Genomic DNA, 24,017 nt, shown 5'->3' on the forward strand with positions numbered 1-24,017 from the left:
GCAGGATAGCACAAACCATGACCTTTGTTGAACCAGTTATGGATCACTGGTCGGTGCAAGTGGTTTACACCTACCGATTGAGCCTTGCGGAGCACTCACTCAGGGTTTGGAGTCGGTATCCGGATTAAAAATCCCATGCATGGACTGGGATCCGAACCCAGTACCTACCAGCCTGTTTTGACATAGGCAAAATGCATACCCACAGCAATTTCGAGACTGCCTACAGCAATTTTAAACCAGTATCTATATAAACCAAAAATATGATCTCTTCAACAGCCAGTACCCTACTGCAAATTATACTGCAATTGTCATTGGTGCCACAATTCTGAGTCAAAAACCATAGTGAATCAGGGTTCATAGTCATCATACAATCAAGGAAGGAAGGAAATGTTTTATTTAACGATGCATTTAACACATTTTATTTACTACTCTTTCCGATTAGCAGCAAGGGATCTTTTATATTGACCATCCCTCATACAATCAAGATTACACAAAATTGCAGACTATTGAAGACCCCAAATTCATACAATTCCAAACTATTTTGGTAACATTAATCATTAGGCAGTATACTGGCAATATTTTACAAACACCAACAAATATTAGTAGTATATTGCTACAAACAAATGTTCGTATCCCCTATGTTCAAGGGCCATAATTCTGTGAAAAATGAGTAAATCACCATGAAAGTCAAACTTGATCTGTAACAGAACATGTTACAGCTGTACATGAAATCTCAGAATTGTAACATTGTGAAAAAAAGTCCTGCAAACATATTTCCGTATCTCTTAAGTTCAAGGGCCATAAATCTGTCAATAATCGGTAAACCACCATCAAAGTCAAACTTGATCTGTAACATTACATTAGAAAACTATACACAAAATGTCAGCTCACTATCTTGAGGCATTGTGAAGAAAAAAACCCAGAAAATTATATGTGGAACAGACGGAACAGACAGACGGAACAGACAGACAGACAGACAATGAGACAAAGGACAGAGACGGAACCTATAGTCCTCTACAGTTGGACAGGTAGGGTGGACTAAAACGAAGTATGCTGACAGTGTTCAGTATGACAGTGTTAAGTACATGTATATATGAAAGTGTTGCATTTTACATTTAGATCCTCTAGAGTTACAAGCTGAACTGACGATGACAGAATAACAATAAAACCACATGTACCAGTGCTATCATATCGTCTGTGAGTCTCTCTATGACAATGTCGTTCGTGATTATCCCTCTCACGTGGGAACATGATGGAGATTTCTCACGGTCAGCTCTCTTCTTCTGAAACACAAGAATTTTTAAGCTGTGTAAATCTTAAAATGAATGAATGAATGTTTAACGACACCCCAGCACGAAAAATACATCGGCTATTGGGTGTCAAACTATGGTAATGCAAACAAATAAGGTGATGATCAACATCAATATAAAAATTCAAGATTTAAATAAAAACAGTGTAAAGAACTGTGCAAAAACACAAATATCACAGATAGATACTGACCTTTACTCAAAATTTCAATTTGTGCTGTATTGGCCATTCTCAAAGAGAATGTTACACCCCTGCACCACAGTGAGGTTACAGCACGTGCAGGGGTGTAAATCTTAATGACACATTGACAGATCCAGAGTAGGGCCTCCACGAGTCTAAAATATTGGACTCGAGTACTCGAAGGTCAAACTCGACCCAGACCCGAGTACCCAACACTAGATGATGATGAGATTAAGGAATAAAATAAAATAGCATTATGCATCATAATTCCAGCGCTGAACATGGATGTCAAATCATGCCATTGTGTTGCATTTAGAAGTGTTGTGACGGACAGACAGCCAGTTTAAAAACGAGAAACAAGTGTAAGATTATATAATTATTGTGTACATTTTCCATTGTATTATAGTTGTACATTTTCCATTGTATTATAGTTGCTCATTGTATTCCACCTTGTACGGGTACTCGAGTCCTGTGAAGAGACTCGAGTCTTGCTAGACTCGACCTGTGCCCATTTGAAGTGCCCTTTTTAATAACTTTTATTGTTTTCTTTAAATGGATCATCCAAAATATACAACACTTTATCATCCACATGGTTCAACATAAGCAAGTTAATAATAATCATTCGAAGCACACCTGTACTAACAAGTGTAATGACGTAATTTGGAGAACTGATGTCATAACATGACATTGCTTCCCCAGTCCTAGCTCAGTCTGTGCGTGTGAATTATGACGTCATTTCATTGTCTCTTTCTAGTTGTGGTACCGGCCTCGGTGGCGTAGTGGTTAGGCCATCGGTCAACAAGCTGGTAGGTACTGGGTTCAGATCCCAGTCGAGGCATGGGATTTTTAATCCAGATACAGACTCCAAACCCTGAGTGAGTGCTCCGCAAGGCTCAGTGGGTAGGTGTAAACCACTTGCACCAACCAGTGATCCATAACTGGTTCAACAAATGCCATGGTTTGTGCTATCCTGCCTGTGGGAAGCGCAAATAAAAGATCCCTTGCTGCCTGTCGTAAAAGAGTAGCATATGTGGCGACAGCGGGTTTCCTCTAAAAAAATATGTGTGGTCCTCAACCATATGTCTGACGCCATATAACCGTAAATAAAATGTGTTGAGTGCATCATTAAATAAAACACTTCTTTCTTTCTTTCTTTCTAGTTGCGGTTGAAACATTTTGAGATGGCCCTTGTTATTCATAAAAAAATATTATTAGGATTCACTACTTCATAATGAAATGAACTCATTGAACAAACTTGCGTTTCTCATTTCTGATAAAAAGAAACAAGAAGAAAAGAAAAAAGAAAAAACAATCTGTTAAAATATGTTGAGTTATCTCCCCAACATTTTTACACTATGCCTAAACTATTATAATCGACACTAACCACACCAACGTTTTATTTCATTAGACAAAAATGACAGCAGTATATTTACAAGCATTAATTCTTCTTTTGAAAAGTTGACATCTTTCTTTGATGCAAAAACAAACAATTGGTTGCACTGGTTGCGTTATCATAAACAAATAATCACCATTTTAAAATATAATTTCTATAAAGTATTTTGTACACAACAAAAACAGAGAAGGGGTTTGAGTTTCATAAAAACATCAAGATATTTTTCAAGTAAACACTGCTGTTATATAACGGAAACAAAATTAGAGTTACCTTTCCTTTTCTTCCCTTTTTCTTTCTGGGAGGTGAATAATCGCGTGCTGTGATTCCTGGAAACATTTTCCGTGCAGCGACTGCCATCGCATTTAATCTTCGATCTGTAAATTTAAAGACGAAAAATTAATACAAGCCTGATTTAACCAGATATATCGCAGATCCATAAAGTAAACATTGTGAAACTGGTATTTAAATCAAGCTCACTGCCATTGCCACAACCAGTATCACGTTTACTGTCCTGGCTGGGGACGTTCAAAGCTATCTTAGCGCTACGAAATCATAAAGCCATCTTAGGTTGTGACGTCACTATATAGCACACGACACAGTGACGTCATAGCATACAATGGTTTTACGATTTTGTAGCGCTGAGATTGTTTCAAAAATATGGACCCCACCCACCACAAATGCACATCCCCTCACTCACTCACATTTGTCAAGTTTAGTGTAGATACTTTGTATAAAAAGAAAGTTGATACATCCCCATTCATCTATTCATGCCATTTCTCCCTCCAATATACCTCTTAATCTCCATTCTTCCTTCTATCCAGCCATCCAGCCATCCATTTATCTATCCATTTATCCATCCATCCATCCAACCAACCAACCAACGAACCATCCATCCATCCATCCATCCACCCACCCACCCACCCACCCAACCAGCCAGCCAGCCAGCCAGCCAGCCAGCCATCCACCCACTCACCCAGGCAGCCAGCCATCCACCCACCCACCCACTCACCCAGGCAGCCAGCCAGCCATCCGCCTACCCAGCCAGCCATCCACCCACCAACCCACAAACCCATCCATCCATTCATCTATAAATCTGTCAGTTCTTCAGCTCATCCAGCCATCCATTCATTTCATCCAATCGTGTCCATTTTTCTATCCATCCATCCATCGCTCCATCAATACCCACCACTCAATACCCCAAAATTCATTCATCCATCTATTCATTCATTCATTGCAACCATCCTTCCCTCATCCCCTAAACTTTGTTCACACTTACATTTTAAACTAGTTTAACTAAACTGCTGTAAGTGAACCAGTTAAAAATCGTGTAACTTAACAAATAAAGCTGAAATACTTCAGAATATAGTTTGTGTAAAATATTTAAAAATGCAAGTGTGAATGCCAACTGTTTCAGTTAAAACTAGTATAAGGCAGAAAGAAAGAAAGAAAGAAAGAAATGTTTTATTTAACGATGCACTCAACACATTTTATTTACGGTTATATGGCATCAGACATATGGTTAAGGACCATATAGATTTTGAGAGGAAACCCGCTGTCGCCACTACATGGGCTACACTCTTTCCGATTAGCAGCAAGGGATCTTTTATTTGCACTTCCCACAGGCAGGATAGCACAAACCATGGTCCTTTATTGAACCAGTTATGGATCACTGGTCAGTGCAAGTGATTTACACCTACCCATTGAGCCATGCGGAGCACTCACTCAGGGTTTGGAGTCGGTATCTGGATTAAAAATCTCATGCCTCGACTGGGATCTGAACCCAGTATCTACCAGCCTGTAGACCGATGGCCTAACCATGACGCCACCAAGGCCTGTAGTATACGGCAGAAGTGACCTCATAGTATAATTTATGAGATTTTGTTTTTACGAACTCACCATCAATATCCTGAAGGTCAAGGCTCAAAGACTCCATCTTGGTGTAGATCATCTCAAGAGTGTAGCAGATTTTCTCCAGGTAGATTTCAGGTGGACTCAGTCCCTTTAAAATTATCAGAAAAAAATAACTGTCAAAATCTCAAACCAGTAATAAAATGCTAAATTATTGTAAAAGAATAAAAACTACATTGTTATAATTTGAAACATTTTGGGTATATTTTCTAGTTAGACAATAAACAAAATTTGTCAAAATTATAATAGTTTAATATTTTTAATAATAGAATAGTTTTATAAAGATTTATACTATTTTCTAAAAAATACTTACAATATAATGGAATGGTTGCCATATTGAATTATTTTTAATGATATAAATACTAAATTATAAAACATAGTTTAACACAATGATTTTTAATAGAGATTTATATACTAACTTCTAAAACATATTTGCTATTTTCTCAGTTATTTTATTGTCACATGTATATTTTCTTTAAAATATATATATTTACAATTTTATCTGAATATAGTTCAAGTTAGGATTAAATACAATCTTCTAAAAAATAAAAATTTGATAAAACGATTTCAAATAATAGTTATATACTAACTACTCAAATATATTTACAATTTTTAATTATAGTTATATTTTCTTTTAAAACATACAAATTTCTATGTAAATGGTTAAGTCAGGATTAAATACTATCTTCTAAAACACACTTAGAATTGGATAGAAATATTCTTAATAATAGTTGTATAGTAACTTCTAAAAAAAATGTTTTTTAATTTCTCCATTATTTTTTATTACAGATTTGGGGATTTTTTAAAATCTGAATGGCTCAGATTAAAACATACATGTGTGAATGGTTCAAATTAGGATTCTATAATACTAACAATTTTATCTGAATTGTTCAAAATAGGATTATAAATTACTATCTTCCAAAAACATACTTACAATTTTATCTGAATGGTTCAAATTAAGATTTTATACAATCTTCTAAAACATACTTACAATTTTATCTGAATGGTTCAAATTAAGATTTTATACTATCTTCTAAAACATACTTACAATTTTATCTGAATGGTTCAAATTACGATTTTATACTATCTTCTAAAACATACTTACAATTTTATCTGAATGATTCAAATTAAGATTTTATACTATCTTCTAAAACATACTTACAATTTTATCTGAATAGTTCAAGTTAGGATTTTATACTACCATTTTTAACATACTTACAATTTCATCTGAATGATTCAAATTAAGATTTTATACTATCTTCTAAAACATACTTACAATTTTATCTGAATGGTTCAAATTACTATTATATACTATCTTCTAAAACATACTTACAATTTTATTTGAATGGTTCAAATTAGGATTTTATACTATCTTCTAAAACATACTTACAATTTTATCTGAATGGTTCAAATTACGATTTTATACTATCTTCTAAAACATACTTATAATTTTATCTGAATCATTCAAATTACGATTATATACTATCTTCTAAAACATACTTACAATTTTATCTGAATGGTTCAAATTAGGATTTTATACTATCTTCTAAAACATACTTACAATTTTATCTGAATGGTTCAAATTAGGATTTTATACTATCTTCTAAAACATACTTACAATTTTATCTGAATGGCCGTGAGTCAGAACAGCAATATCTTTCATTAGTTTCTTCTCGTGTTCAGACAATTTGGTTGATGATTTTTCGTGTATGTATCGTGGAGATTGGTCAGCAATTACAGCCTCAAAGATCAGCTTGTAGAATGGAAGTCTGTTAGGACTGGAATACAAATATGAAATATGAAATGAAAAATGAAAAGAAATTGGGAGCCTGTTAGGACTGAAATTCAAATAAAAGGAAATGAAAAGAAATGACATAATAAAATGAAACGAAATGCAATGGAAATAAAACCAAAACGAAATGCAATGGAAATAAAACCAAAACGAAATGCAATGGGAATAAAACCAAAACGAAATGCAATGGAAATAAAACCAAAACGAAATGCAATGGGAATAAAACCAAAACGAAATGCAATGGAAATAAAACCAAAACGAAATGAAGCAAAACAAAAACAAAAAAATACAAAGGAAGGAAATGTTTTATTTAACGACGCACTCAACACATTTTATTTACAGTTATATGTTGTCAGACATATGGTTAAGGACCACACAGATATTGAGAGAGGAAACCCGCTGTCACCACTACATGGGCTACTCTTTTCTATTAACAACAAGGGATCTTTTATATGCACCATCCCATAGACAGGATAGTACATACCACAGCCTTTGTTAAACTAGTTGTGGAGCACTGGTTGGACCGAGAAATAGCCCAATTGGTCCACCGACGGGGATCGATCCTAGACCGACTGCGCCTCAAGCGAATGCTTTATCACTGGGCTACGGCTACGTCCCATCCTCCACCCCCCCCCCAAACAAAATCAAAGGAACTCAGTCTTTGGCAATAATTTGCCTTACTAAAACTAAAATATGAGTTTTATTTTATTCTCACTTACAACTGAGTTTGTAATTACTTGGCGGTTAGTAAGAGAAAAAAGGTAAACAAGCATTTTGAGAGTACTGCTAAATTCAACGGCCATACCTCCGTGAAAAGTGGGTAAATCGTCATGAAAGTCAAACCTGATCAGATACAGTACATGGTAAAACTATACACAAAATTTCAGGTTAATATCTCAAAGCCTTCTGCAAAAAACATCCGGAAAACATGTGGGACAGACGGATGGACAGATGGACAGACAGACAGACAGACAGACGGAGATGAAACCTATAGTTCCCTCCAGTTGGACCGGTAGAGAATTAATAAACACGAGTGCAATGTAATATAATATATCTCAATGGGTTTGTTTTGTTTAACGACACCACTAGAGCACTATTGGATGTCAAACATTAGGTAATTCTGATACATTGTCTTTAGAGAAAATTCACTTTATTTATTTTTTCTATTAGCAGCAAGAGATATGCACTTTCTCACAGACACGACAACACATACCATGATCTTTGATATACCAATCATGGAGCACTGGTTGGCACTGGAGAAAAAAAATTAGTCCGAGAATGGGTCCACTGATAACAGTTCAATCCCATGACCATACATTCATTCATTTCAACTTATTTTCATGCTTAAATCCAATTAAGGTTCATGCACACTCTCCTGGGCACATACACCTCAGCTATCTGGGCTGTATGTCCAGGACAGTGGATTAGTGGTTAATTGTTAGTGGTTAGAGATGCAGGGATGGGTGGGAACCGTTACCAGGCTGCGAACCCAGTACCTTCCAGCCTTATGTCCGATGGCATAACCACAACACCACCGAGTCATGTTCCCTACCAACTGAGTTGGAATCAGCTCTTACTATTTGATAAAGAAATCAAGACAAATAAGCTAACAATATGTTAACACCAAAAAGTTATATATGTTAAAGGGACATTCCTGAGTTTGGTGCTTTGTAAGATGTTTCCGACTAATAAAATACTTCTACGATTAAACTTATATATTAAATATATTTTCTTGTTTAGAATATCAGTGTCTGTATAGTCAATGTGTTTCTGGTCCTCTTAATATTTGCAAGAAGCCAAAACTGGATTTAGTCTTTAAATAATTTCGTAAGTACAAAATAAATATTTTTTAAGAAATAAAATTAAATTTAACCTAGTACAAATATTAGAACGATCAGAAACACGTTTAATATACAGCCACTAATATTTTATGCAGAAAAATATATATGATATGTAATTACAGTCGTCAAAAAGTCTCTGTTAGTCAATAACATCTGAAACATTGCAGCAAACTCAGGAATGTCCCTTTAATGCTAGTGACATATTTAAGACCCATAAATGCTAATATGATATGCTAATGATATGCAAATGACTTACTTAATGATGCAGTATTTGGCCAGGAAGTCTAGTGGGTCCTGTATCTCCTGTAACTTGTCACTGGTAACTGGTGCTTCAGCTGGCCGACTCTTTCTGTTGTATTGAATCTTTGGTCTGAATAAGAAAACCAAGTAGAAATCTCATTAATATATAAAGAAAGGGCAGAGCGAGGAAACATTATAAATATTCATCAAAATTCACAATTTTAACTTCGGTTTGTATTTGGTATTTGTACTGAATCTTCGGTCTGAAAGGACCAATCACAAATCTCATTAATATATAATGTGAGGAGTGGGGCCTGGAAACTCAACATTATAAATATTCATCAAATTCACTAAATTTAAATTTAATTTGTATTTAGTGTTTGTACTGACTTGTTGGTTTGATAAAACCTAGTACAACTCTCATTAATATGTAATGAGAGGAGTGGGGCCTGGAAACTCAACATTATAAATATTTATCAAAATTAACTAAATTTCACATCAGTTTGTATTTGATATTTGTACCGGATTTTTTATCTGTTATCCCAAGCAGAAATCTCATTAATATGTAACGAAATGGGTGGAGCCTGGAAACTGAACACATCATAAAATGTTCATAAAAATTCACAAAACTTAACTTCAGTTTATATTTGATAATACAAACTTTATGGTGATTGACAGCTTAACCTTTTTAGGTGCTGTTAACCACTTTTGACCAACTACACCATCTCTACAGATGGAACAGTAAACTGAAGAAACTTAGCAGTGAAAGAGTTAACAAGGGGCTTAATTCACAAAGCTCTGTTAGGCTCTCCTAATCAACACTGCATCATCCTTTGGCATTAATTTGCACTGTGAGATTGTAAAGTTGTGAGGGTTTAGTGAATAAGGCCCCATGTATTTGTATGACAAGTCTTACATTCGTCTGACTTTTGGTGGTGATTTCCTTTTCTTTGGTTGTTCCTTCAACTCTGGTGGAGCTTCAACAAGGAACTTCATAGATTTCTTCCTCTGAGCTTCCTGTAACATTTGAAAACATCCACATTACTTAAAGGCATACTGTCACGGATTTAAGGGCCTTATTTCTCTAAAAATGGATAATAAATGAAAATTACATTAATTTTTTAATACAAAATCTTGCTATCACGTCACTTTAATTGAACCATGATGGAGGGAAATCCATGTCAATCCTCTTGGCAATTTTAGTTTTTGAATTATGGACCATTGCCATAATTCAATTATGTTCACAAAATATCATTAATAAGTGGAGTATGGTGGTTATGTAGATGTTTGAATAAATTACATTTAGGGGGAAATCAAATATATTTTGTTCAGGTAATACTTTGTTAGGCTATATTTAATGTCAGTGGTCTGTGACAATATGCTTTTAAAGAGAGATAGTCCTGAGTTGGATGTCATTCATAATTAAAGGGACATTCCTGAGTTTGCTGTATTGTAAGATGTTTCCGACTAATAAAATATTTCTATGCTTAAACTTACATATTAACTATATTTTCTTGTTTAGAATATCACTGTCTGTATATTCAATGTGTTTCTCGTCATCTTAATATTTGTGAAAAGCCCAAACTGGATTTTGTCTTCAAAAAATTTCGTACTTTTATTTTAGGAAATAAAATGAAATTTAACCTAGTACAAATATTAGAACAATCACAAACATGTTTAATATACAGCCACTAATATTTTATTATGAAAAATATATTTGATATGTAACTACAATCGTTAAAAAGTCTCTGTTAGTTGATAACATCTTAAAAATTGCAGCAAACTCAGGAATGTCCCTTTAAGATGCATCTGATTAACAGAACATTTTAACCAATAGAATTATTACACACTAAATACATCTGAATAAGGGCCAATGGGAATAAACTGTGATTTCACATTTTTAGTAAGGTGATATTTTTTAATTTTAATGTATACAACTCTGCAATCGTAGAATATTTATGCCTAAGAAAGCATAATTTACCAACTACTTTTAATGGCCTACCCTAATTATTGGTTTTTAGTTTAGTGTGTCACTGTGACCGTGACATACACAACCATTATAATACTGACTATCTGTTTGGACATCATCGATTATTTCCGTGGACCCTTCATTTGTTTTAGATTGAAGGAAATGTTTTACTTAACGACGCATCCAACACATTTTATTTATGGTTATATGGCATCAGACATATGGTTGAGAACCACACAGATATTGAAGGAGGAAACCCGCTGTCGCCACTTCATGGGCTACTCTTTTCAGTTAGCAGCAAGGGATCTTTTATATGCACCATCCCATAGACAGGACAGCACATACACATTTGTTTTAGAATATCAGGTTGAGTAAATTTAATGTGCGTCTGATTTTCCTAAAGTTTTTGGTAGTTTAAACTTAATTGTATTTCCCAATGCATGTATATATTTGTTCGTACATACAAAATTATTCAAGGGTAAGATTCAGGTTGTATTGGGCAACTACAACCACATGGACAATCAAAAACACACTGAATAAAGATAAGTTAAAGTTTGTTTAACAACACCACTAGAGCACATTGATGTCTTAATCATTGGCTATTGGATGTCAAACATTTGGTAATTTTGAAATATAGTCTTAGAGAGGAAACCTGCTACATGTAGCAAGGCTTTTGCCGTATGAGATCATACAAGATACATTACGTCATTCTTTGTAAGACGCTAACTACATTCTGCTACATTCAAAAAGTGTTTCTCAACTTAATTTATAAATAAATATACAAGTTTTGTATTGTTATCGCAAAACTAAAAGTTATTTGTGTTTACTGTACTTGAACAAATGATTTAAAGAATATGTTTATTGAAAATCTAGTCTGAAATACACAAGTCGAGTTGGGCTTATGTCACGTGACCTATATTTTTTATCAGTGACCGAAAATATAGAGATTTATCTAGTCATCATATGTTGCCAATGAATACAGTGATTGTGGGATAAAACATGCTGCAGGGGCAGAAAACTCATGACTGAGAATTAGAGAAAGAAAGAAAGAAAGAAATGTTTTATTTAACGACGCACTCAACACATTTTATGTACGGTTATATGGCGTCAGACATATGGTTAAGGACCACACAGATTTTGAGAGGAAACCCGCTGTCACCACTATATGGGCTACTCTTTCCGATTAGCAGCAAGGGATCTTTTATTTGCTCTTCCCACAGGCAGGATAGCACAAACCATGGCCTTTGTTTAACCAGTTATGGATTTTTTGGTCAGTGCTAGTGGTTTACACCTACCCATTGAGCCTTGCGGAGCACTCACTCAGGGTTTGGAGTCGGTATCTGGATTAAAAATCCCATGCCTCGACTGGGATCCGAACCCAGTACCTACCAGCCTGTAGACCGATGGCCTAACCACAACACCAATGAATACAGTGATTGTGGGATAAAACATGCTACAGGGGCAGACAACTCATGACTGAGAATTAGAGAAGACTACAAGATTGGCCAGTAGATGCCACTTATTTGAGAACAAGTTCTTTCAAAAACGTTACAACTCAGTACAACAAATTGGATAACCAGTCATTATTTGAAACATAAAATACTCTGGCATCGGTGGTGTCATGGTGAAGCCACTGGACATAATTTAAGGCTGATAGGTACAGAGTTCGCAGCCCGATACCGGCTACCACCCAGAGTGAGTTTTAACGACTCAATGGGTAGGTGTAAGACCACTACACCCTCTTCTCTCTCACTAAACACTAACAACTAACCCACTGTCCCAGAAAGACAGCCCAGATAGCCGAGTTGTGTGCCCAGGGCAGCATGTTTGAACCTTAAATAAGCACGAAAATGAGATAGAAAGAAAGAAAGTCTGGGGGATAATGCATATAATAGATCTCTTGCTGCTAATAGAAATGCTGACACCTGTACCATCCATGACAGGCATGCACTACAACAGCTTGCTCTGAATATGCACGTTAAACTCTGTGACCTGACCTGACCTGACCTAATAGAAATGAGTAGCCCATAGAATAGCAGCAGCAGCAGGTTTCCTCTCTAATTATCTCTGTGTCATTTTTAAACCATACGTCTGATGCCATATAACCATAAATAAAATGTGTTGAGTGCATCGTTAAATAAAACCACTTCATTCTTTGTTTCACAGTTATGTGTGTCCAAACACTGAAGCAAACCAAAAAGCTCTTCACCTTCTTTGCCAGTTCAAATTCTGGAAGATCGGGCATTGAGATGCTTGGTGTGTAGACTTCATCTTCAACAGGGGTCAAGGTCGCCTCCCTACTCGGGGGCTCCGGACTCCATTCTTCTACGTCTGTCACGGGTTCGGGTTCAGGGGTCGGCGGTTTCTCTACTGGCTGAAATATTCATTTAAAATGTTTATTATATGTCTACCTTTCTCTAAAAATAACTAACTGGTTTTTGTATTGGTTAAAATATTAATTAAATTTCAGGTCCGTATAGCCAGGAATTTGAGAAGGGGGGGGGGGGGGTGTCGTTTAGGCTTATGGTGAGGCACAAATTGCCTCACACTAGGGTGTGAAGTGTTCGAGTTGCTTGGGGGGGGGTCCAGGGGCATATTGAAAAAAAAAGTCATTGGTGGTGGGGGGGGGGGGGGGGGGGGGGGGGGGGGGGGGGTCGACTGAACCTCCCACTCCTGATCCCTCATTGGCTATGGGCCTGAATTTGTTTTATTGTCTACATTTTAGTAAATATAACTGGCTGGTTTCTGTATTGGTTAAAATATTAATCAAAAATGTTTATTATACATGTATGTCTACATCTCTCTAAAAATAACTGGCTGGTTTCTGTATTGGTTAAAATATTAATTTTAAAAAAATTGTCAAAATTTCTGTAAATATAACTGACTAGTTTCTGTATTGGTTGAAATATTCATTTAAACTTTTTATGATTTCAATATTTATGAAAATATATACATTTTAGTATAGAAAGAATCTATAGGAGAAATATTTTAAGCGAAGTGATAGGGAGTACACTTAGAAAAAATTATCTTCCATTTTTAATTATTTCAATATTTATGAAAATATACTCTTCAAAAAAAGAAACGCAAAAGGGTACAAATGGGTTATAACTCCGATTTTATGTTTCCTACCGGTTCATGCTTTGTGAATATAAGGTCATTGCATGTCCCAAACACATTCCCACGGTTACATTCGATAAAACGCAGCTACTGTACAATAAAGTTCCAAAATGTGAATATTCGCAAAAACGCAGCCACGTGCAAACCATGTCACCACTGCACGTGCGTTGTCTGCACGTGCAACATGAACACCGACAGTATAAAAGTGCAGGGTGTTCGCTTGCCTGGCCTCTGTATCTGGCCGACAGTTGACAATCCAGGACATGCCACGTCTCAGTGAACCGCAGAGAAACAATGCCATAGGCCGACTAGACGCAGGCGAATCCAGAACGGCCGTTGCCAGGGCATTCCATGTGTCCCCAAGCACCATCTCCAGACTGTGGGACCGTTACCAGCAACATGGATCAACACGTGACCTCCCTAGATCCGGTCGACCACGGGTCACTACCCCCGGGCAGGACCGCTACATCCGGGTACGCCACCTTCGGGAACGATTGACTACTGCCACCTCCACAGCCGCAGCAATACCAGGTTTGCGCAGGATATCCGACCAGACCGTACGGAACCGCCTACGTGAGGTAGGAATTCGTGCCAGACGTCCAGTTCGAGGTGTCATCTTAACACCACAACACCGTCGACTCCGACTGCAGTGGTGCCAGATTCATCGATAATGGCCTCAACTGCGATGGAGACAGGTGTGGTTCAGTGACGAGTCCCGATTTCTGCTCCGACGTCATGATGGAAGATGTCGCGTGTATAGGCGTCGTGGTGAACGTTATGCGGCAAACTGCGTGCAGGAAGTGGACAGATTCGGCGGGGGTAGTGTCATGGTGTGGGCAGCCATCTCACACACTGGCAGAACTGACCTGGTCCACGTGCAGGGCAACCTGAATGCACAGGGCTACATTGACCAGATCCTCCGGCCACACATCGTTCCAGTTATGGCCAACGCCAACGCAGTGTTCCAACATGACAACGCCAGGCCTCACACAGCACGTCTCACAACGGCTTTCCTACAGAACAACAACATTAATGTCCTTCCTTGGCCATCGATATCACCGGATTTGAACCCAATTGAGCATCTATGGGACGAGTTGGACCGACGCCTCCGACAGCGACAACCACAGCCCCAGACCCTGCCCGAGCTGGCAGCAGCCTTGCAGGCCGAGTGGGCCACCATCCCCCGGAACGTCATCCGTACTCTGGTTGCTTCAATGGGCAGGCGGTGCCAGGCAGTTGTCAACACACGCGGAGGCCACACCCGGTATTGACTCCAGATGACCTTGACCTTGGTGGTGTGTCCTATCACTTACTCACAATGGACTAGAGTGAATTGTGAACAATCCTGCAACATTTGGTAATTATCGGACTCACCATTCAATAATTAAATCAATTCTCCAAATGTTACGACAATGTGGTTTTGCGTTTCTTCTTTTGAAGAGTATATATAAATTTTACTATAGAAAGAATCTATCGGAGAAATATTTTAAGTGAAGTGATGGGGAGTACATCTTAGAAAGAATTATCTTCCATTTTTTATTATTTCAATATTTATGAAAATATATAAATTTTAGTATAGAAAGAATCTATCGGAGAAATATTTTAAGTGAAGTGATGGGGAGTACACTTAGAAAAAATTATCTTCAACTAGCAGGGCTAGCCCTGGGTTAGTCAAACATTATCTTCAACTAGCCCTGGGTTAGTCAAACATTATCTTCAACTAACAGGGCTAGCCCTGGGTTAGTCAAACATTATCTTCAACTAGCCCTGGGTTAGTCAAACATTATCTTCAACTAGTCCTGGGTTAGTCAAACATTATCTTCAACTAGCCCTGGGTTAGTCAAACAGTATCTTCAACTAGCCATGGGTTAGTCAAACATTATCTTCAACTAGCCCTGGGTTAGTCAAACATTATCTTCAACTAGCCCTGGGTTAGTCAAACATTATCTTCAACTAGCTCTGGGTTAGTCAAACATTATCTTCAACTAGCCCTGGGTTAGTCAAACATTAACTGTTAAAGGGACAGACCCTTGTTTTTAAACACTAAGACATATTTTTCACTATTAGAGCCGTTTATGATCACTGAAATCAAACATTACTTATATTTTATTGTTTAGATTATCCATTTCTGTACAACCGTAGTGTTTCTGTAATCCTGGTGTTTCTAATACTAATAGTAATACCACGAAATGCATTTTTCATATTTTTAAAAAACGCACATGCATCTGAAAACTAACGGTTATAGAGTCGTGTTTTAGTCTATTTTTAATGGCATTTCAACGTCACAGATTCTGTTGTATTCAAATTTGTTACAGGTTTATAAATTAACCGAAGTTAGTGCCCATTTTTACGGGTTGAAAGTAGGGTCTAGGTGAAAATATGCCTTAGTGTTTAAAACTAGGGTCTGTCCCTTTAACTCTCCAAAATTAGCAGAAACCCAGTTATTTTTTAACAAAATATTAATTATTATATATGACTAAGTAAAAAGGTCCAGTTTAGGGGATATCCAGTTTAGATAGGTATACCATACTGATATGTAAAAACGTGATCATGAAAACTGCCAGTTTATGGAATGTCCAGTTAATAGAGGGTCTGGTTTTGAGGTGTTTCACTACAGTATGCACTGACTGATATCATTAGCATATCAGAAAGAAACTACAGTCAATACTTAATTATATAATACATTAATTTTATACTAAACACTAATATAAAATATATTATACATTTATACTACACACTAATATGAAATATATTATAATTTATATTATACACTAATATGAAATATATTATGCATTTATACCACACACTAATATATTATATATTTATACTATACACAAATATGAAATATATTATACATTTATACTATAAAGTAATATGAAATATATTGCACATTTATACTATACACTAATATGAAATATATTGTACATTTATAATATACACTAATACAAAATATATTACACATTTATACTATAAACTAATATGAAATTTATTATATAACATTTATCTTAAAATATCAGTGAAATAAAAGTGTTATCAGTAACTCAATGATGATAACACATTTTAGAGTGAACATTTCACTATTTCACTCTAAACTGTGTTATCGTCACTGTAGAAAGTGTTATCTCAACTGTAAGAAAGCCAGAACTATTTTGCTGCTGGCATTTTGAAAATAAAGGTAACTTGCCAAACGCTATATAATACAAAGAAAATTTCATGTTTTTTGTCAAATATGATTTATATCTCATCTCGTGAAGTTTGCAATCATATCACACTCGACGCGCAAGCACAACTCGTGAGATATGATTGCAAACTTCACTCAATGAGATATTAACCATATTTGACAAAAAACATGAAATATCCTCTATATATTACACATTTACACTATACACTAATATGAAATATATTGTACATTTATACTATACACTAATATGAAATATATTGTACATTTATACTAAACACTAATATGAAATATATTGTACATTTATACTGCACACTAATATGAAATGTATTGTATATTTATACTATACACTAATATAAAATATATTGTACATTTATAATATACAATAATATGAAATATATTGTACATTTATACCATACACACCAATATGAAATATATTGTACATGTATATCATACTCTAATATCTTGCATCTCACCTTTGGTCTTGGAGGTATGGGTGACCTTATTTTCTTACTAATGGGTTTTCTTTTACTTCTCTCATTTTTTGCCTGAAGCAAATCGTTGTCTGAACCTAAGGCACTGGAATCTCTCTCTGAAAGAGCTAGAGGAAACATTTACAGTTCATTTCGTTTCAACTTATATTAGTGCTTATATTCAATTAAGATTCAAGCACGCTGTCCTGGGCACACACCTCAGCTATCTGGGATGTCTGTCCAGGACGTGGGTTAGTTGTTAGTGGTTAGTGAAAGCGAAGAAGGTGTAGTGGTCTTACACCTACCCACTGAGCCTTCAAGAACTTGCTCTGGGTTGGAGCTGGTACAGGGCTGCGAACCCTTACCTACCAGCCTGTAGCTTGATAGTCTTAACCACTGCACTGCTGACAATAATGTCTTTGTCTTTTTTTTTTAGGCAGATGGATGATTTTTCTAGGGATGAGGTGCACAGTTTTAAAAAGGTACATAAAGTATTCTTGGAAGGGGTGCAACATTTAAAAATGGCACACACAGAATATTCAAAAGTATACTGATATATTATATACTGACAATATATTACAATCTCCCCCTGAAACTTCAAGCTGCATGTAACCAAGATATTCCTTGCTTCAATGATGAATGCTTTATTAATCATGCACTTCATTCTAGAACTACATGCACTTACCATTCTGCAGATCTGATTTCTGTGTCAAGTTAGATGGTTCTGTTTCTGAAAGAAATAATAATGATGCCTTTGCAAAGGAGAATCTCAGAATTTAAGATGATGGTATTTATAATACATAGAGACTTGTTAATGATGTTGGATATCTGCTTTATCCTGTGAAGGTAAGAATGGGAAATTCCACGAGGCTTTGCCTATCGGAATGTCTCATTCGACCTGAACAGAATAAAGCAGATATCCGACATCATTAACAAGTTATTATATTTATCCTGCAGACCATAAAAATTAAGGCGAAAAGCTATCATTTCAGTCAGTTCAGCCACATTGTACAATCACCTAGAGGTCAAACGAGCAATTTTGTAATGTAGGCTATGTGTGTGATGTCACATGAGTGATGTCAAAAGTCATATGGTGCTAGTAGCAGGATATGACTTTACTTTATCTGTCATCATATTCTGTCAATAGAAACGGTGGTTGCAGAACAAGAGGCACTAACTGCAGTACAAATAAAAATGGAATTTCTCATTTAAATTTCTAGTCCAGATCGCACATACATGTATGTGCTATACAAAATAAATTTATCACACGGTTTCAAAATGTCTTTATCACCATAGTAAGATTGAATAGGTATGCAATAAAATATGTTAAGTTCAGAACCATGTTTCTTTAGTTGTGTTTTACCTGAAAAACTTCCAGGAGAACTGCCCCTGAAACTTTCATCAGAACTCAATCCTATGATTTTTATAGCCGTCTCTCTCGCCTTCTCCATGTGTAATAGTTAAACTCTTCAATGTTCACTTTATATAACTATAAACCATTGTAAAGCAGCATATACATATACACATACAGATTTACACTTTTTCTCATTCTAACAGTTAAAAGTTTCACTGTTCATTTTACACAACTAAACCATTGTAATGCAGTATATAGTTCAACATTTTTCCAGTTCTAATAGTTAAAGTTTCGCTGTTTACTTTATATAACTAAACTTTGTAAAGCAGTATATAGTTCCACACTTTTTCCCATTCTAACAGTTAAAAGTTTCACTGTTCATTTTACACAACTAAACCATTGTAATGCAGTATATAGTTCAACATTTTTCCAGTTCTAATAGTTAAAGTTTCGCTGTTTACTTTATATAACTGAACTTATATAATAAACTTAAATAATTAAATGTTTCACTGTTAATTCACTTTATAGAACTAAACGTTTGTAAAGCAGCATATAGTTCCACACTTTTCCAGTTCTAATAGTTAAACTCTTCACTGTTCACTTTATATAAGTAAACCTTTGTAAAGCATATAGTTCTACAAAACTAATATTACTGCTTGCAATTTTCATAACTATGTTATTAAGCAATGTGCTGGGGTGTCATTGAACAAACAGTCCAAAGGAGTTCATGCTGCTATTCAGAAATAACTAGCCTATGTGGAACAAAGCCAGCTGTGTTTTTCTCTCCAGCTGTGTATATATACACATGCAGATAGTATCCAAATAGTACTGTTTGACAACAGACAGCTGCAATTTTAATTTCATGAGGTAACATTAAATATTCCTTTCTTTCAATCAACATTCCTTTCCTTTAATGTTCTGAAGCATATACCACACTGTAATCTATGCATGTGCATATCAATGAAATCAATCTACAAACAGGAAATACATCAATACTAAATATCCCATCTGAAAATCCAGGTTCCACACTTGTATATAAATTGCATGTAATACTCGCAAAGACGAGTCAATAAAACGAAGAATTCACAACTTCCATAAAAAACACACACATAAAAGATCCCTTGCTGTTTTCCACAGTATGAGTACAGTTTAAGGTGAAAACAGGTTTCCTCTCCATTTTGACTATACATGTAGGTGTCAAAATAATCATATGTTAGATACTAAACAGCTTTTGTTGTGAAGATGTTTTTAAACAAATACATGTATTATTTTCTTTTGATAACTTCCATACATTTATTCCAGTAACTATCACAGAATATATTATGTACCTATAAATACTTTTTTCTCCACAAAATCAGACTTGCACATGTTTTAAAAGAAAATATTTCTTTCCTTGACAAGTCCCATACATTTATTCCAATAACAATCACAGAATATATACATGGATATACTAATAAATAAAAATTCTCACAAAATGCAACTTGCAGGTGTTTTCAAAGAATTATTTCGTTCCTTAGACAACTTCCATTTATTTATTCCAATAACTATCACAGAATATATACTAATAAAAAAAAAAGTTTTACAAAATCCAACTTGCAAGTGTTTTTAAAGAAATTATTCCGTTCCTTAGACAACTTCCATTTATTTATTCCAATAACTGTCACAGAAGACACGTGTACTGATAAAACTTGTTTTTCACAAAATCCAACTTGCAGAAGTTTTCAAAGAAATATTTTGTTCCTTTGATAACTTCCAATTATTTATTCCAATAACTATCACAGAATATATGCATATAAATACTTTTTTCACAAAATCCAACTTGTATGTGTTTTCAAAAAATATTATTTTCCTTACACAACTTCCATACACTTTATTCCAATAATGATCAAAGAATACACATACTTAAGAATACAATGTACTTTTTCACAAAATCCAGCTTGCAGGCATTTTGAAAGAAATATTCCACTTTTTTTGACAACTTCCATACATTTAGTCCACTAACTATCACAGAATATTTACTTATAAATACACATGAACTTCTTTTTTCTCTCACAAAATCCAACTTTTAAAAGAATACATTTTTACCATTTGAAATAACAAATGTTTTTTATTTTGTTTCATTCCATCATAATATCATATTAAAACCACAATGAAAAACCACCACAAAAACAAATTTCACCAAAGAAAGCTGTCCACCACTGAATCACATACTGCCTGAATATCTTTACGAAAGACCTGACATTTAAACAAAAAAATTCCAGGCCAAGAGTTCTTTCTGCAAACAATATTATTGTACTGTTGTAATCCTTTAATGGATTTGGAGCTATGAGTGTACATCTATATATACAAGATTGTGTGTGTGTGTAATATAGACATTGTCGTTTGTAGATAAGTAAAGAGGTAAATCAGTCTACTAAATATGTAAACCGGTCTATTGTAATCAAAGACTAAGGTGATCCAAGACTGGTTAATTTAAGGACTGGTGTGTGTGTAGTGTATCGGCAATAATGTACTTGCTAAGCAATGTAACAGTAGTATTAGGTTTTTGTTGTTTTGTTTTTGATTTTGGATGAATTAGTGAGAAAGTGAATGAGCGAACGAATGAACGAACGAACGAACGAACGAACGAACGAACGAACGAACGAACGAAAAAAGAATGACTGAATGAATAAATGAATGAAAGAAAGAAAAAAGAATGATTGAATGAATAAATAAATGGATGAATGAATGAATGAATGAATGAATGAATGAATGAACGAATGAAAGGAAAGGAAATGTTTTCTTTAACAATTAACGCACTCAACATTTTATTTATGGTTATATGGCATCAGGTATATGGTTAAAGATCACACAGATATTGAGACAAGAAACCCACTGTCGAACTACTCTTTTCGATTAGCAGCAAGGGATCTCTTATATGCATCATCCTAAAGACAGGATAGAACATACCACGGCCTTTGTTACACCAGTCGTGGTGCACTGGCTGGAGCGAGAAATAGCCCAATGGGCCCACAGATAGGGATCGATCCCAGACCGATCGTGCATCAAGCTAACGCTTTACACACCCGCCCACGGACAAACTAACGAAGCAATTGAACAAATGAATGAACAACACTCCAGCATGAAGTAATATATTGGCTACTGAGTGTCAAACTAAGCAGATTCACCATTCATCTCATTTGTTGGTGATGCCCATCACCCCCACCCCCCGGCAAAAAAAAAAAAAAAAAAATTAAAAAAAAAAAATTAAAAAAAAAAAAAAATTGTATATATTATAAAATTATACATTATATATATTATAAAATTATATATATTAATAATAATAATAATCGAAGAATGGGTCCATTGACTAAGCTACAACCCACCAAAGAGAAGAAAAACACTAAAAAGCAGCAAGGGATCTTTTATATACACTTTTTCACAGACAACACAGCACATACCATAGCCTTTGACGTACCAGTCAGGCACTGGTTGGGATGGCAAAAAAAAAAAAAAAAAATGTGTCCATCAAGGGGAATTGATCCTAAATCCCACTGCTCCTTAAGCAAGTGCTCTACTACTGAGGTACCACCCAAAAAGTACTCATTATTCCACATATTATACATTTATCCATTACTTGACTAGGGCGGGATGTACGTAGCACTCGCCTGATGCACGATCGATCTAGGATCGATTCCCATCAGTGGGCCCATTGGGCTATTTCTCGCTCCAGCCAGTGCTTCACAACTGGTGTAACAAAGGCTGTGGTATGTACTACCCTGTCTGTATGATGGTGCCTATAAAAAAAATCCCTTGCTGCTAATCAAAAAGTGTAACCCATGAAGTGGTGAGTGGGTTTCCTCTCTCAATATCTGTGTTGTCCGTAACCATATGTCCGACGCCATATAACTGTAAATAAAATGTGTTGAGTGTTTCATTAAATAAAACATTTCCTTCCTTCCTTCCATTACTTGACACCCATTGAGCTATTTCTCATTTCAGCCAGTGCTCCACAACTGGTGTAACAAAGGTTGTGGTATGTACTATCATGTCTGTGTGTCATATAAAATATCCATTGCTACTAATCTAACGAGCAGGTTTCCTCTCTAATAATCTCCATGGTCCTTAATCCTATGTTTCAACACCAAATAACCATAATCAAAATGTGTTGAGAATTGTTAACTAAAACATTCTTACTTTCTTTCCGTTACTGGTACCTGACAGGCAACACACCACATATAACAGTGTGTAAAGTAATATATTGTGACATATCCTTATTACATGCAGACCCAGTAAACATCCCCATTAACCTGATCAAGCAGAAAACGAACACAGCGGGAGGTTTATTGATCTCTCAGTGAAATATCATATTAATTCTCTCCTACAACCGTTAAACTGTATTGACCACAAAAACCTGTAGATTAAAAACAACCTTTACAGAGGACACCCAATATAGAGGACAACCTATATTAAAGAACCTGATTATAGTGGACAATTTATACAAAGGACAAATATACATGACAATTTGTATAAGGAGGGTTTTCTACATACATAATGGCCAAACTGAATGTAAAGTTAAGTTTGTTTTGCTTAACGACACAACTAGAGCACATTGATGTATTAATCATCGGCTATTGCATGTCAAACATGGTTATTTTGACAGTTATAGAGAAGAAACCTGCTAATTTTTTCATTAGTAGAAAGGGATCTTTTATATGCACCATCCCACAGACAGGATAGCACATACCACAGCCTTTGTCCAGTTGTGGTGCATTGGTTGGAACGAGAAAAAACCTAATCAGCTGAATGGATCCACCGAGGTCGTTTGATCCTGTGACGCAAGCACCGCAAGCGAGCACTCAACCGACTGAGATAAATCCCACTACCTGATCAAGCAGAAACCGAACACAGCGGGAGTTTTACTGATCACTCGGTGAAATATCATATTAATTCTCTCCTACAAGCGTTAAACTCTATTGACCACAAAAAACTGTTTACAGATGACACCCAATATAGAGAACAACCTATATAAAGAAAACCTCATTATATAGGACAATTTATATATACAAATATACATGACAACTTGTATATGGAGGGTTTTCTGCATATAAAGGACAAACATAATGTATGACAACCTGTAAATTGAGGACAACCTGTAGATTGGGGACATCTTTAGAATAAAGAAAAAACCTGATTATAGAGAACAATTTATATAGAGAGGGCACAAATACATGATAAAATGTGTCTAGAGAGTTTTCTGTATAAACTTTAATGGACTAGCTGTA

At 35.5% G+C, this 24,017-nt stretch overlaps 1 protein-coding gene across 1 annotated transcript in view; it reads right to left on the reverse strand.

Moving 5' to 3' along the window:
* The window catches only part of LOC121377513, a 35,612-nt gene extending 15,580 nt beyond the window's left edge, over window positions 1-20,032 (reverse strand). Inside the window, exons 1-10 of the mRNA XM_041505527.1 lie at window positions 18,763-20,032; window positions 18,085-18,129; window positions 17,403-17,527; window positions 12,841-13,005; window positions 9,579-9,679; window positions 8,679-8,792; window positions 6,408-6,567; window positions 4,778-4,880; window positions 3,152-3,255; window positions 1,179-1,283 (exon numbers count right to left, since the gene is read on the reverse strand). Coding sequence (XP_041361461.1) covers window positions 1,179-1,283; window positions 3,152-3,255; window positions 4,778-4,880; window positions 6,408-6,567; window positions 8,679-8,792; window positions 9,579-9,679; window positions 12,841-13,005; window positions 17,403-17,527; window positions 18,085-18,129; window positions 18,763-18,850 — 1,110 coding nt within the window. The 5' untranslated portion in view covers window positions 18,851-20,032. The remainder of the gene's footprint in view (window positions 1-1,178; window positions 1,284-3,151; window positions 3,256-4,777; window positions 4,881-6,407; window positions 6,568-8,678; window positions 8,793-9,578; window positions 9,680-12,840; window positions 13,006-17,402; window positions 17,528-18,084; window positions 18,130-18,762) is intronic.
* Between the last annotated feature and the right edge of the window lie 3,985 nt (window positions 20,033-24,017).

Source organism: Gigantopelta aegis, chromosome 7 (genome assembly GCF_016097555.1).
Source record: "Gigantopelta aegis isolate Gae_Host chromosome 7, Gae_host_genome, whole genome shotgun sequence".
Classification (NCBI taxonomy): Eukaryota; Metazoa; Mollusca; class Gastropoda; order Neomphalida; family Peltospiridae; genus Gigantopelta; species Gigantopelta aegis.